The sequence below is a fragment of the Vombatus ursinus genome, unplaced genomic scaffold (genome assembly GCF_900497805.2).
Source record: "Vombatus ursinus unplaced genomic scaffold, bare-nosed wombat genome assembly UNPS02007883.1, whole genome shotgun sequence".
Lineage (NCBI taxonomy): Eukaryota > Metazoa > Chordata > Mammalia > Diprotodontia > Vombatidae > Vombatus > Vombatus ursinus.
Genome location: NW_020947661.1, coordinates 292,270 through 308,724, shown reverse-complemented (window position 1 = coordinate 308,724; position 16,455 = coordinate 292,270). Strand labels below are relative to the sequence as shown.

The following is a 16,455-nucleotide window of genomic DNA, read 5'->3' as shown; positions in this document are numbered from 1 at the left end:
TACCAAGTTCACATCCAAATATGGCATAGCAATTGGATCAGTCTGAGACTTAGATAGTGCTAGACTGCATCCTGAAGGTCCCTCCTCAAAAGCTAGATACTGAATTCACTCCTCTACTCCTGGACCTCCACATGGTTTACTCAATTGACCCTTCCCCTTCCCGTAGAAAAATTCTGTGAGAAGTTGTGCACAAATAAGAGAGTGGACTTAGCCCCAATGCACAAGAATTTCAAGAGGGACTGGAGCAGGTATGGTGGTAGCATTTGAACAGCAACTAGAGTGCCATCCATTTTGACAGGGAAAGCAGCCTGGAAATCTTGTCTGGTAAAACTAATCATTGTTACCCTTCCACTCAGGACAAATGAAATCATTGACTTACCAGATCTTCAGCTCTCTCTCCCTAGCTAGGAATGCTTGTGTTTACTCAGAAGTTTTCTTGTTTCATCTGATTTGTTTATATTTTTCTTCAATTAGCATTGCAATATGGCATCAGCTAAAAGTATGGTTGATCACAGCAATTTCTGGTTCATGTATGTTTCCTTATTGGAAATGGGATGTAAGAGAGAGGGGCAGTGGCAGGTTACCCAGAAAAAATGACAGAGAAAATATTGTGTTGAAAAGTGTCAGACTCTTCATACCCCAGAACTCTGAGATTAATAAAGAAGATCACATTGATTTTTACTCTATAATTTCCCAAAATGGGGTAAAAGCATGAATCTAATTGTTGCCCTTAGGCAAAAGGTGAGCCCAACAACAATTTCTGTCTGGTGAAAGAACCAACCAGCTTACACAGTAGGGCACATTGTCTTCCCCTTTCTGCCCATGCTCACAAACAACCCCAGTCTCCAAGAGTAGACCCAAGGGTGGGGACAAAAAAGAAAGACTCATTTGGTGATAGGAGGAGGGGTGTAGCTGAAAAAGACTCAGTGTCCACATTAGAAAGGTGAGGAACAGACAGGAATAGATTAAGAATACTAATCCTTTACCTCCTGCTGCAGCCTAGCTGAATCATTTTACCTTCTACATACAACCCCTCCCAGAGATGCTGCTTCACATTTTTCTTTGCTTCATGGGTTGTGACAGCCAGTCTTTATCCCAGGTGGTCAGTCTACTGGTGATAAACTTCTTTGTACTTAGCTAGGCAGGTTCTCAAAATGCAGATATGGTCTTTTGCCAGTATTGTATTTCAAGCTTTTATCTTTTGAGCACCCAGGAATCCCACCATGCTAGAAGGAGGAATTGGACTTGGATTTCCTGCATTGTTGTTGTTGTTCATCCTTCATTCTCAAAGAGGGCCATGACATCAGGAGGGGGATGGCTTGACTTGTACACGAGTTAGATTTAAGTGAGGCAGAGCTGTGCAAAATTGTTAGCCTCATTCTGCATTTGTTGCATCTATTATGACTTGTTCATTGGTGAAAGGACAGTTAGACAATGTTGAGACCATGTGAGTTTCAAAAGGTCAGAAGACCAATCTACCAGAAGTTTGGATACCGGAGTCTATACTAGAGTCTCTGGGCAACCAATTCTACACCACCAGGAGAGCACTACCACGAAGAGACCAGAACCCTTGATTTCACAGTCAAGATGCCAGTTCTTACAAGCAAGGAAAATACTATGCATTGACTATGCTACATTTGGAAGTGAAGTTGGTAGAGTCACTGCTTTGTAGTGGCTTTATATTTGAGCCTGCTCTCCCAGAGACGGGATTCATAAAGGGGAGGGCATGCTAATGGTCTACTGGCATGTGTTTATAACTTTTGGTTGTTCTATATCTTCTTGTAAAGTTAATTGATGATGATTGGTTAAATAACATTGGAAAACTAAACACCATAATGAATTTGGGGAGATAGTAACTGGTACTATAGACTGATGTTAGGCAAAAACACTGAAATGGGGACAGGGGTTCAAGCTGACAGAATTAGGAAAAATTGCTCTATCCTTTAAAATTAAACCTGGAACCATGAGGGCAGGAACCTTGGTCTGTGAGCTCTGACTCATTAGTGTTTATGTGAGTTGGGATAAGTATCCCAAGAGCCTATATTAATTGCGCAATAAAATAAAGGGAAAATGTGAAGAAAAAAGATTAAGAAAGGCTAACACTATCAGATTTAAAATTATTTTATGATGTGATTGTGATCAGATATGCAAAAAAGGAATTTTTCCCATATGATGTCATATTGGGGAAAAGGTAGAACTACATCACAGAATAGACAATGCAGAATTATAATCAAAGTTAAATATTAAACTAGTGTTTGAAAAAAATAAAGATTACAAAGCAATGGAAAAGGTAATCATTTTTGCAGAGTGCATCATAGCCAGTAGCACTAATAGAAATTTAGGCTGAATGAAGAGAAGCATAGGATCCAGAATCTGGAAGTTTATATGGAAAACCATGTTTGGGTATGTCTTCCTCATTTCAGCAAAATATTGAAAATCTGGAGAGCATCTAGAGGTGGGTAGCCAAGTTGGTGGGCAGTCAACAAGAATTCTAAGTGCTTACTATATGCCAGGCTCTATACTATAACTTAGAATATAAAGAAAAGCAAAAATCAGTCCCTGCTTTTTAGGAACTCACATTCTGCTGTGAGAGACATCATGTAAATAACCATGTGCATACACATCAGAGACAAAGTTGAGGGAAGATCATCTTAGACAGGAAGGTACTTCTTGCAGAAAGTGGGCATTGAACTGTCTTGAAGAAAGCTAAGTGGCAGAGATGGGGCAGCAAAGTATCTCAGGCCTGTGAGATAGGCAATATAAAGACACAGAAGATGGAGTATCATGTGTGGGGAAAGGCAAATAGTCCAGCCTAACTAGATTGGACAAGGCATGGATGGGATTAAAGTGTAAGGCTGAAAAAGTAGAAAGGGGTCATGTTATGGAGATTTTTGTTTTATAAATGATTCTTTATTGTTATCTTTTGCTTTTCATGAACAAAGTTTTTTTAATATCTCTCCTTCCTCACCCCTATTGAAGAGCTGTCCCGTAGGAAAAAAGATACATTTTTTTAAGTGTATTAGGCCACAAATGTAGTCATTGATGAAAGGAAATTCCCTGCATAGACCAAAATATTTATAACACCACTTTTGTGGTAGCAAAGAACTAGAAACAAAGTAGATGGCCAGTGATTGAGGAAAGGCTAAACAAGTTGTGGCACACCAATGTAATGGAATATTAATGTGCTGTAAAAAAAAAACAACAAATATGATTAATACAGAAAAATAGGAAATATTTGCATGATCTGTTACAGAATAATGATAGCAAAGCCAAGAACACAGCACAAACAGTGTTTATAGCTACATAAATGGAAAGAACAACCCCACAAATCAATAGATAATGAGTATTATAAAATTCCAAAAAACAATTATGGTTCCAAAGGAGTAGTGAGAAGACACGTCTCCATACTCCTTTGCAGAGGCGGGAAATCCATGATTGTAGAACATCACATGTATTTCCAAACTTTTGCAATCAACCTTTAAATTCCCAAATTGAACCCATCAACCTGAAAATATACCTTTTCAAAAGCCCATTAATTTGCATCACTTAATCATAACCATTATATATGTTAAAATATTAGATCCTTGTTAAAATAAAAGTTTTATTTTTGTCCTTGTATCCCCAAACATATACAGTACCTGGGACATAGGATGTACTTAATAATATTTATTCAGTTGAATTCATGAAAAAAAGATGTTTCCTACTCATGAATTTTCTCAGGGCCCCTTTTACTTCATTGTTCCTTAGACTGTAGATCACAGGGTTCAACATGGGGATAATTACAATGTAGAAAACAGACACCACTTTATTCTCATCTGTTGAGTAGCTGGACTTAGGCAACACATAAATGAATGTAATGGTGCCATAGAACAAAGTGACTGCTGTGAGGTGAGAGGTACAAGTTGAGAATGCTTTGGATCTCCCTTCAGTGGAACTTATCTTCAGGACAGAGAAGAGAATGTATATATAAGAGATCAGGATAGTTAACACTGTGATCACAATCACTAGCCCAGTAGAGGCAGCGGGAAGAATATCAGCAAGATTATCTTGGGAGTAGGAAAGCTTCAAAAGTGGTGAATAATCACAAAAAAAGTGATTGATCTCGTTGGGTCCACAGAAGTACCGATTTAATAAGCAACAAGTAACAATCCAAGTATTTACACAGCCACCTAGGTAGGATGTGATGAGTAAAAGAGTGCAGAGCCTAGTAGACATGTTGGTGGAGTAGAGTAGGGGTCTACAGATGGCCACATAGCGATCATAGGCCATCACAGCCAACAGGAAGCACTCAGCCATCCCAAAGGTGCCTCCACAGAACATCTGAGCCACACAGCCTTCCAGAGGGATTGTGATTTTGTCCACAAGGAAGTTCTTGAGCATAACAGGTGTGACAGTTGAAGAATATGCAGTGTCTACAAAAGCCAAGTGACTGAGGAAAAGGTACATTGGAGTGTGAAGTTGGACACTATTTCTGATCAATAAGATTATGCTAAGGTTGCCAATTAAAGTGACAGCATAGACACCCAGAAATATCACAAAGAGGATGACACGAAGGGTTGGATCATCTGTTAGCCCCAAAATAATGAATTCTGTCACAGCAGTGCAATTATTGCCAGACACCTGTCTTGGGAAAAGAGCCTATTAGAAGTAAAGGAGATTAAAATTAAATAGAGGACTAAGATTTGGATATTTCTATCGATGTATTCTGGACACATTTACTGACCATCTCTTCCATGCTCATTCTATTATCTTACTTCAATATTTTATTCCAAGGCACCTCAGCAGGGTGCCCACAAGCAAAGCAGAAATGAATAAAATTGTTTCCTCCAAATTTTTCCCTATAAGTTAACAATATAATTTGCCAAATTTGTCTTTTTAACAGGTGGAAAAAACCCATAAGAGTATAGAGGATATTTGAATTCCCAAAATAGGAACATTCCTTCAATATATGCAGAGACTATATCCAAACATGTAAATGGTATTCTGCCAACTAACCCCCATTGTTTATCCCTTCCAAAGAAACTGAGTCTGCTTTGTGATTCCTGATCTCTCATAGGATCATTTTCCACATCTGAAAATGTTATCCACATCATGCTAATTGAATATGAGGAAATTCCTAGTTTCCAAGATGATCCTTGTACTCTAAAATCACATGACAGAAGGATTGGGGAATCTGGATTCTAAGTGTTCTCATTGCATTTTGCTCCTAGAATTTGGTATTACTGCAAAGGGCTTTCTTTAGGCTAGATGATGCTAGCCTGAAGGACTACGGGAAATTTCCCATGGGAACCTCTGCTGTTTCTACATAAAACAATGGGAAGTACTTGCTCACCCTGCTATAACCCTACCCTGTTTACCTGTTGCATCCTTCAATTGCAGATAGCTGGGCAAACTGTGGTATAGGAAATTAGTGGCAATTTTAGGTGCCATAAGAAGTGATGGATAAGACTGCTTTGGAGTAATATGGAAATGCTTTTATTAACTGATGCAGATTGAATTCAGCAGATCTTGAAGAACAATTTATGTGACAACCACAATAATCATGAGAGATGAAACTGCTTTGAAAGATTTGAGAACTTGGACCAAAATAGTGACAAATCACGTCTTGAAAAGGATAATGAGAAAATAATACCTATCACTTCTTGGCAGAGGGGTGATGGACTAGAGGTACAGAATGACACCTGCATTCTCAGACATGGTGAATCTGTTGATTTGTGTTCTTTGACTATACATATCATTTACAAGGGAGGGCTTCTACTGAGTCAGGAAAGGTAGCTAAGTGGGTAGTGATAGACAAGGAGGGAGGGAAAGAACAGCAACATTTGTATTTCAAAATGCAAAAACAAGACAAAAAGGAAGTACAGCTTGAATTGTATAGATACACATATACAGATATGTATATGTATACACACATATGCATATTTTTCCTTTTAAAAAATAAACTACCTTGAAATGTTTGCATTTGTTGATGCTTTGTAAGTTCCAAATAAAAGAAATTATCTTAAATATTACTCTTTCCTGGAATATTCTTATGACTCCCAACTCTGAACTCATTTTTCTTCTCTTCTAGTCCCAGTAAGAAAGAATATAAACTATTAAGATACTGTCCTGCTCAGAAAGAACCTCATTATAACACTTCTGTTGAGGTCTATGGTCCAACTCTTTCTTTGTAAACACTAGAAAAAAGGATGCCTTAAATAGACAGTAATTTGTACAGTACTGAGTGAATTTTTCAATGCCTCCTTAGCCCTTCCCTCTCAATAGAGGACTTTGCACCCCAAAATAAAGGCTGTATCTGTGGACTCCAGGGTCAATCCCTTTACTTATTCCATTGATACCATCCCTCCTATTTCAACCCCAATTTTCCCATTGAAAAATTTCTCTTTAATCTTTTTATCTATGAGCTCCTTCCCTTCTTCCTACAAATGGTCTCAGAGCTGTCTTTCTAAAGCACATGGCTGACCATATCACTTGCACTCAAGCCTTGAACAGATCCCTTATTGCCTTGGGGACAAAATAACAATTTTTCAGCTTGATATTTAGAGTCCTGCTCAATCTGAATCCAGGCTCCCTCTTCAGATTTATTTCACTTTATTCTCAGGCATGTACTCTAAATTTCAGCCCACATGACCTACTGTCTGTTCCTCAGACTCAAAATTCTTCCTCTTTCTCTGTCTATCTGTACAGACCATCCTTCATGTTGGAAAGGCACTACCTCATCTCTTCTTCTTAGAATCTCAAGTTTCCTTTGTGTCTCAGCTAGTGAATCACTAATTATAGGAAGCCTAGTTTCTAAAACTTTTACCCTCCTCATTTTATATTTACTTATCTGTTTAAGTATTTCCTCCCTTCCTCTCTAATAGAATGCAAACTCCTTAAGATTATGAAGTGTTTTGCATTTTTTTCTTTGTAACTGCATACCTAGGACAGGGCCCTGTGCATAGTGGGCACATCAAAATATAAGTTGAATGGAAGGCAACCTCTCACTTTTGAAATCTCTAGCTTCATTTATTTTGGTAACATAATCATAATAATCAGAAAACAGGAATACTAATAACTGAAAGCCACAATTTAAATTTCATAAATTATTTTCCTTCCGCAATTTTTGGAGGAAAATATTGTTATTCTTATCCTGTAGATGAGATGACTAAGGATCACCGAAGTTCAGTCACTTACCCACAATCACACTCATAGCCAGTAAGACCCAGCTCTCCTTTGTGCGTCTAATTCTCTTTTAACCAAATCAGTCAAAAAATATATCAGTGAAACTCCTCCCCCCAAAGCCTCAATGTGAGGGAAAAGTGATCCATGAAACAATTGTACCTATCTATACACAGAGATCTTGATCTGTTTCCTTACCTAACCATATTCTTTCAGGTACTTACTGTTTGTAGTGAGGTTTCAAGATATATGATATAACCTGTGGTAGATCAGAATTTACTTACTATCATGTTGTAATAATGCTCCATGCACATAGTTCAATTCGAAATCTTTGAATTTATATGGCACTACAAAGGACCAGAAACATGAAGACCCAAATCAGGAATGAATGAATGAATGAATGAGAGAGAGAGAGAGATAAAGAGACACAGAGAGATAGAGACAGAGAGACAGAAAGAAAGAGACAGAGAGACAGAGACAATCAGAGATAGAGATAATAAGAGACAAAGACACATGTACAGAAACACAGAAACAGAGACCCAGAGAGAAGAGACAGACAGAAAGACAGAGACAAAGACAGACAGACAGACATAGACACACAGACAAAGAGTTGGAGAGACAGAGATAGAGAAGGAAAAAGAACCAGAGACAGAGAGATGTTATAATTGTAAAATTGAAATCAATACAAAGTCTGGCATGGCTAGAGGAATAGACAGGCCCCCCTTGAAATGAGCTACAAATCAAAAATTATATCTAAGTATTTTTATAGCTAAATCAAGAACAGCAGTGGTACCTACTTATGCAAGAAGATGATAACTTTAGATTCCAAATTATTATCTTTGCATGGCAGCACTGTATTTATGCTGAGTTTAGCAGCATTGAGTTATAACCCCTTGAGCACCTTAATTCTCAATATAGCCTATATCATTAAAAATGCCTTTTGAAATCTACTGGGATTGAGAAAATTACAAACACACAGATGAGTTGTGTGAGAAATTCTCTAAATTCTCAAAGGCCTTCTTTTATTTTCCTTTGTCTATGTTTATCCAGGATTTTGAAAAAGTGAAAAACAAGATTGGATAGCAACATAGCCAAACCAGTATGATCTGTCATGGAAGCTCTCAAAAATTGTTCTGTGATCACCATGTGGCAATTGTGGATGTGACCATGTTGACTAGATATGAAAACTGGTCCCCATAACTTCACCAGGTTCATTTTGGTCAGGCTATGACCCATACTGATTACACATATGCACAATTGAGGTTGAAAACACCATCTATGAAACTAAGTTTAGCAGAAACTGCAGATCCTGGATCAGAGGTACTATTCACAGTGAGGATAATCATCCATGTGCAAAGACAGTATTCACAATCTTTTCAAGGTTCCTGATAAAATTTCTCTGGAGTATAATATATATTTATGATATATGCCAGAGATTTGCCATAAGACAGTTGACATATTCTGTGAGTCAGCTGACAGCCAGAGATAAGGAGATATGGATTATTCACTCTGTGGTCATGGAAGGGAAAAGAGGTTTTGGAGCTTGGTATTGGTCCTTTCTTTTTTTCTTTGATTTCTTTGGGGTATAGACCTAATAGTGGTATTGTTGAATCAATGGGTATGCAGTTTGATACTCCTTTGGTATAGTTCTACATTGCTATCCAGAATGTTTGGATCACTTCACAACATTAGTGTTCCAATTTTCCCACATTCCCTCCAACATTGTCATTTTTTCTTTTCTTTCATAATATTCAGTCTTATAGCTATGAAGTGGTACCTCAGAATTGGTTTAATTTGCATTTCTCTAACCAATTGTGATTTAGAGCATTTTTTTCATGTGACTCTAGATAGCTTTGATTTCTTCCTCTGAAAGCTGCCTGATCATATCCTTGGACCATTTATCAACTGGGGACTGACTCACACTTACAAATTTGATTAAGTTTTCTATATATTTGAAAAATGGGGCCTTCATCAGAGAAATTTGCTTTAAATTTTTTTTCGTTTTTTGCTTTTCCTTCTAATCTTGGCTGCATTGGGTATTTTTATGCAAAAAATTAATTTTGTGTGATAAAAATTATCCATTTTGTGTACCATAATGAAGAGTGGCAACTCAGCCTTGTCATATACTCAACTGCCTCTGCAGATTTAGAAATATGTTACAGTAAATTGGAAGGAAAGCCTTCAGTGAGTATTTTCTCATAATTAGCCTAAGGATGAAATATATTTAATGACTGTGGAATGTAACTTATATCTTGGTGGGCAGTATCCTCAATACAGGTGCTAATAATCATTTTGAATACTTGTTGTGGATTGAGTTCACTGGTAAGAACATAGTCCATTCAGCATTTGTTTTCACAAGTTAGAGAAAAGTTGTTGAACTTTCACCATGCAACATAAAAAAGTTTTTAAAAAAGTTTTACGGAAGTTTTCAAAGAAAACTGAACTCAACATTCAAGTTAACAAAATTATAATAAACTTTACTCAACATTAATATTTTTCCTAGTAAGGGTTTCCATTTGAGTATAAAATAGTAAGTGCCTCAGTTCTTCCACTATATCAGGCCAAACCAGCTCCAGATATTCCTCACATCATTGCCTGGCCATCTCCTCAAGAGCTACCTTGCCACCATACATACCTCCATCATACTCCATTCCACCTGCTCACTTGCCTTATCTGGAACCATAGGGAGAACAGTACTGCTCTTGCTCCTCAAAATGTTTCAGTTTATGCTCCTAAAACTCCACTCACCATCTCTTTGCAATGTTTGTAACAAAAATTAAATCATTTTAAGACTATAGTATGATTTGTTGTCCCCAAAGGTCTGTATGGTTCCTTCTTTTTCAGCTTTAAAGGGTTTTTTAGATGAAAAGTTGTAAGTTCAGTCACTGTTTCTCCAAGCCTCCAACTAGCAAAATTGCCAACATTCCAGACACTGAGTCAGTGGCCTCATCTCTCCACCCAGGTTGCTATGAATCCATGCGCACTTGGCCCTGTGATTGCTCCTACTTTGTTGTGTCTATTATGACTTTTTCTTAGGTGAAAGGACTGTTAGAGAAGGCTGAGACCATGTGAGTTTCAAAAGGTAAGAAGAGTCAAATGCCAGAGGTTTGGATACTGGAGTCCACATGTGAGGGCAGCCTTGCTCTTTGGGTCCTGACTCATGAATGTGTGTGTGAGGTTGGATAAGTACCCCCAAGACAATGTATGAACTGCACAATAATGTAAAGGGAAATTATGAAGAAAAAAGAGAAAGAGACAAATGGTCAGATTTCAAATTATTCTGTGAGGTGACTATGATCAGATTATACAAAGAAGTGATTTCCCAAATAATATCATATTGAGTAAAAGGTTAGAGAGAGTAGAACTACAGTACAGAATAGACAATGCAGAACTACAATCAAAGTCAAGTGTTAAACTAGTTTGAAAAAATTAAAATTACAAAGCAATGGGAAAGGTAATCATTTTTGCAGAGTGCACCATGTCAGGTAGTAGACCTAATAGAAATTTAGGCTGCATTAAGAGAAGAATAGGATCAAAAATCAGGAAGCTGATAATTTGCCTGGATTCTGCCTTGATCAGACCAGATCATGTTCAGGCCTGGCTTCATTTTAGCAAAATATTGAAAATCTGGAGAATAGCTGGAGGAGTGGTGGTCAGTCAACAAGGATTTTAAAGGCCTAGTATATGCCAGGATCTATGCTATTATTTGTAATCAAAGAAAAATAAAAACAACAAAAACAAAAATAAAATAGTCCCTGCTTTTCAGGAGCTCACATTCCATTTGGAGAGACACCATGTAAATAACCAGGTACATACAAATTATAGGCCAAATAGATGGGAGGTCATCTTAGAGAGGAAGTTAAGTCAGGAAAGACTTCTTGAAGAAAGTGGGCATTGAGTTGTCTTGAGGAAATCTCAGGAAACTAGGTGGAAGAGGTGAGGAAGCGAAGCATTTCAGGCTTGTGAGACAATCAGTGTAAAGACACAGAAGATGGAGTGTCATGTGTGTTGAAAGGCAGAGAGTCTGGTAGCTGGATTGTACAATTGCATGAATGGGAGTAAAGTGTAAGATTGTAAAGGTAGGAAGTAGCCAGGTTGAAGAAATTTTTCTTTTTTAAATGATTCTTTATTGATTTCTTTTATTTTTCATGATCTAAATTTCTTCTAACATCTCTCTCTCCTCATCCTTCCCAGAGAGCTATCCAATAGGAGAAAGAAGACATTTTTTTTCAGGTGTATTGTGCCACAAAGGTAGTTATTCATAAAAGGAAATTCCCCATATACACCAAAATATTTATAGCATCAATTTTGTAGTAGTAAAGAACTAGAAACAAAGCAGATGGCTAGTGATTAAGGAAAGGCTGAACAAATTACGTCACATGAACATAATGGAATATTTTTTATTTATTTTATTTTTAATTTATTAAAAAAACAAGCATTTCCATAACAGGTAAAATAAAAAAGATGATTTCACATGAAACTGCAAATCTATTAGTACAACTTGTCATTCCTTTTAAATATTCAATAAAGTTATCCTGTCATTTTTCTTCTTTTTTTTACTTTTTTTCTTCCCTCCCCCCAGATATGGCTACCATTAGACACCAATGGGTATATATATATACATATGTATATGTATGTATATATATGTATGTAAGTATGTATGTAAAATTATTCTGTACATATTTCTATTTATCAGTTATTTTTCTAGATGCAGATAGCATCTTTCTTCATGTGTCCTTTATAGTTAATTTGGGTATTTATAATAGTCAAAGTGACTTATTCACTCAAAGTCATTCTTAAAATAATATTTCTGTTAATGTATATAATGTTCCCTTGGTTCTGCTCATTTCACTCTTCATTATTTTGTGCAAGTCTTTCCATATTTTTCTAAGATCACTGAGCTCATAATCTCTTAGAGCACAGTACCATTATATCATAATCATATACCACAACTTGTTCAGCCATTCACCAATTGATAGACATCTTTTCAATTTCTATTCTTTGCCATCATGGAGAGAGCTGCTATAAACACTTTAGAACATATAGGTTCTTTTCCTTTTCCCTTAATCATCTTTGGAAATAGACCTAGTAGCGATATTGCTGGGTCAAAGTGTATAGACTGTTTAATAATTCTTTGAGCTTAATTCCAAATTGCTCTCCAAAATGGTTGGATTAGTTCACAATTCCATCAACAACGTATCAGTGTCCCAATTTTTCCACATCCCTTCCAACATTTGTTGCTTTCCTCTTCAGTCATTTTAGCTGATCTGGTAGGTATAAAAAGATATCTCAAGGTTGTTTTGATTTGCATTTCTCTAATCAATGATGATTTAAAGCATTTTTGATATGTCTATAAATTGTTTTGATTACTTAATTGGAAAACAGCCTATTTGTATACTTTGACCATTGGGGAATGGCTCATATTCTTATAGATTTGATAAAGTTCTTTGCTATCCCTACCTTTTTTGCATCATCTGAAGCATAATATATTCTACTCCAACCCTCCATTTTAGCTCTGTGTGTATCTCTTATTCTTAAATGTATTTCTTGTGAACATATTGTTGAATTCTGTTTTTAATCAATTCTGCTATCCATTTCCATTTTATGGGCAACTTTATCTTATTCACATTTAAAGTTGTAATTACTATTTGTGAATTTCCCTCCATTTTATTTTTACTCACTATTTTCCTTCTCAGCTTCTCTTTTTTGCCCAATCCCTGTTACCTTATCTTCTCCTCTTACCCTCTTATTCCTTATTTTACCCACTCCTCTAAGAGTTCCTTCCTTATCTTCTCCCCCATCGCTTTCTTAATCTTAAATCCAAATACCTCTACAAAATTTCCTTCCTTATCTTCTCCCCCCATCCTCCTAAATCTTAACTTATATATCCTTCTAAAAATTCCTTCTCTACCCTTTACTCCAGTTTTCTCACCTCTCTACAAGTTCGGAAGACTTCTACGCTCCTGCAGCTGTACATGTTGCTCCCCCTTCAACCCACATGAGAGTATGATTCCAATGTTACTAGCCCTCCATTCCCACCTGCTTCTTCTGTATTAGTTCTTCCTTTCACACCTCATTTTTATGACATAATTGTTCCTTTTAACACTGTTGAATATGAACACAGATCTTCTTTTACACCAAAGTAGCTATCTATGGTTGGGTTCTTTTTCCTTTGCTTATTCATTTTTATTTTTATTTTATTTTATTTTATTTTTAGCAGCTTATTATTATAATCAAGTTTTAATCCTAAATTGTGGATAATGTTGTCTTAGGGCTCAGGTCTTCTCTACTGTTATTTTCAGAATTCTGTTCAGAGGCTCAACCTCAGGGACTCTTCTCCTCCCATAAGGTATAGTTAGTGACCCCAGTCATGCTGTGCTAAAAATGTTTTTGTTCTCTAAGGTACTGGCACTGCACTTGCTGAGCATGTGCTCACTCCTTTTCATCTATAGCCACGGCCTGGGATCACTTCTGTTCAGCACTCCTAGGCCTAGCATCTGGAAACAACCAGAGAAAGGGAGTCCTTCAAGTCTTCCCATATTCAACAATTTGCTGTTCCTTAGATGAAAGTTTATGAGGTAAAAGTTCATGAGGTGAAAGTCCCCGAGGCTATGAGGTAAAAGTTAGTCAGCTGAAATTTCCTGAGGCCTAGTCTGCTTCCTGACCTAGTTGTTCCATGGCCTATTGTTAGTTGATTGAGCACAGTGAGCCTAGAGGTGACTATGCTTCACTCAGGCCAAACCTCAGAGCCTGGAGATCCTGTCTTTTCTGAGGTCCCCTCAAGTTGTCTTTAGGAGGACAGCTCTTTTACCCTTCTATACTTTTGCTGCTCTACATCCATTTCATGGCAATTTTCTGTCCGTTTCTGGAGAAAAGCTCAAGAGCCTGGAAATTTCTGACCTACTCCACCATCTTTCCAGAATGCCTTCAACATAAAGGAAAATTATTGTGTTGTAAAAACCCAACAAACATGATTAATACAGAAAAATAGAAAATATTTACATGATTTGTTACAGAGTAATGATAGAAAAGCCAAGAACACAGCACCGTGACTATAGCAATGTAAATGGAAAGAACAATCCCGACAAATCAATAGACAATGAGTATTATAAAATTCCAAAAAACAATCATGGTTCCAAAGGAGCAGTGAGAAGATACGTATCCATACTCCTTTGCAGAGGTGGGAGGTCCATGTTTGCAGAACATCACATGTATTTTCAGACCTTTGCAATCAACCTTTAAATTCATAAATTTAACCCACCAAAATGAAAATATATTTTTCTAAAACCCATTAATTTGTGTCACTCAATTTTAACCATTATATATATTAAAAGATTAGATCTTTATGAAAAAAAGACATTTTCATTTCTGTTGTTATGTCCCTAAACCTATCACAGTGTCCGGGACATAGTATGTACTTAATAATATTTATTGAGTTGAATTAATGAAAAAAAGATATTTCTTACTCATGAATTTTCTCAGGGCCCCTTTTACTTCATTGTTTCTTAGACTGTAGATCAGGGGATTCAACATGGGTATCATTACAATGTAGAAAACAGACACCACTTTATTCTCATCCGTAGTATACCTGGACTTAGGCATCACATATATGAATGTAATGGTCCTATAGAACAGAGTGACTACTGTGAGGTGGGAGGTACAAGTTGAGAATGCTTTGGATCTCCCCTCAGTGGACCTTATCTTCAGGACAGAGAAGAGGATGTATACATAAGATATTAGGATAATTAACACTGTGATCACAATCACTAACCCAGTACAGGCAGCAGGAAGAATTTCAGAAAAATTATCTTCAGAGTAGGAAAGCTTTAAAAGTGGTGAATAATCACAGAAAAAGTGATTTATCTTATTGGGTCCACAGAAGGACCGGTTCAATAAGCAACCAGTAGCAATCCAAGTATTTACACAGCCACCTAGGTAGGATATGATGAGCAAAAGAGTGCAGAGCCTAGTAGACATGTTGGTAGAGTAGAGTAGGGGTCTACAGATGGCCACATAGCGATCATAGGCCATCACAGCCAACAGGAAGCACTCAGCTGTACCAAAGGTGCCTCCAGAAGACATTTGGGCCACACAGCCTTCCAGAGGGATTGTGATTTTGTCCATAAGGAAGTTCTTGAGCATAACAGGTGTGACAGATGAGGAATATCCCATATCCACAAAAGCCAAGTGGCTGAGGAAAAGGTACATTGGAGTGTGAAGTTGGGAGCTATTTCTGATCAATATGATTATGGTAAGGTTACCAAGTAAGGTGACAGAATAGACACCTACAAATATCACAAAAAGGATGACACGAAGGGTTGGATCATCTGTTAACCCTAAAATTATGAACTCTGTCACAGCAGTGCAATTATTGTCAGACATCTGTCTTGGAAGGGGTGCCTATTAAGCAGAAGAAAAGGAGATTAAAATTAAATAGAGGACTAAGATTTGGATATGTCTATTGGTGTACTCAGGAAACGTTCACTGGCCATCTCTTACATGCTCTTTCTATTATCTTACTCCAATACTTTGCTCCAATGCACCTTGGAAGGGTGCCTATAAGCAAAGTAGAGATGAATAAAATTGTTTCTGCCAAATTTTTTCCTGTGAACTAACAATACTCTATAATTTGCCAATTTTTCCATTTTAACAAGTGAAAAAACCCATAAGGGTATAGAAAATAGCTGAATTCCCAACATAGGAACCTTTCTATGATATGTGCAGACTATATCCAAATGTGTAAATGCTGTTCAGCCAACCAACTACCATTGTTAACCCCTTGCAAAGAAACTGAGTCTGCTTTGTGATTCCTGATGTCTCAAAGGACCACTTTTCACAGATGAAGATGTTATCTGCCTCATGCTAATTGACTATGAGGAAAGTCCTAGTTTCAAAGATGATCCTTGTGCCCCAAAAGCACAAAGAGAAGGAATGGGGAATCTGGATTCTAAGTCTTCTCATGGTATTTTGCTCCTACAACTCGGTATTACTGCAAAAGGTTATCATTAGACTAGATATTGCTAGCCTGAAGGACTATGGGAAATTTCCCATGGGAACCTCTGCTGTTTCTATGTAAAACAATGGGAAGCACTTGCTCACCCTGCTATAACCCTATTCTGTTTATTTGTTGCATCCTTCAATTGCAGAATAGCTGAGCAAACTGTAATGTAGGAAATTAGTGACAATTTTAGGTGCCATAAGAAGTGATGGCTATGACTGCTTTGGAGTAATATGGAAATGCTTTTATTAACTGATGCAGAGTGAACTCAGCAGATCTTGAAGAGCAATTTATGT

At 37.1% G+C, this 16,455-nt stretch overlaps 2 protein-coding genes across 2 annotated transcripts; both read right to left on the bottom strand.

The window, feature by feature from the left end:
- Positions 1-2,122: 2,122 nt before the first annotated feature.
- On the bottom strand, positions 2,123-13,138 carry LOC114034080 (olfactory receptor 508-like). The gene is made up of 3 exons (XM_027849686.1): positions 13,094-13,138; positions 3,713-4,638; positions 2,123-2,174 (listed from the first exon to the last, which is right to left on the bottom strand). The coding sequence occupies exons 1-3, from the start codon at positions 13,136-13,138 to the stop codon at positions 2,123-2,125; spliced, it is 1,023 nt and encodes a 340-aa protein (XP_027705487.1).
- A 1,475-nt stretch (positions 13,139-14,613) lies between these two features.
- Positions 14,614-15,543, bottom strand: LOC114034098 (olfactory receptor 508-like; the record flags this gene model as incomplete). Its single annotated transcript, XM_027849703.1, has 1 exon — positions 14,614-15,543. A coding segment is annotated over exon 1 (930 nt), but the record flags the coding sequence as incomplete, so codon positions are not given.
- Positions 15,544-16,455: the final 912 nt, after the last annotated feature.

What these genes read in the sequence shown, in the direction of transcription:
- LOC114034080 (XM_027849686.1), bottom strand. Translation starts at nt 13,138, where the DNA reads ATGTACAGCTGCAGGAGCGTAGAAGTCTTCCGAACTTGTAGAGAG. An exon ending in TCTTCCGAACTTGTAGAGAG is followed by an intron (nt 4,639 to 13,093) that starts GTGAGAAAACTG and finishes TACTTCTAATAG; the next exon opens with GCTCTTTTCCCAAGACAGGT. An exon ending in GTAAAAGGGGCCCTGAGAAA is followed by an intron (nt 2,175 to 3,712) that starts ATTCATGAGTAG and finishes CCCCAATATGAC; the next exon opens with ATCATATGGGAAAAATTCCT.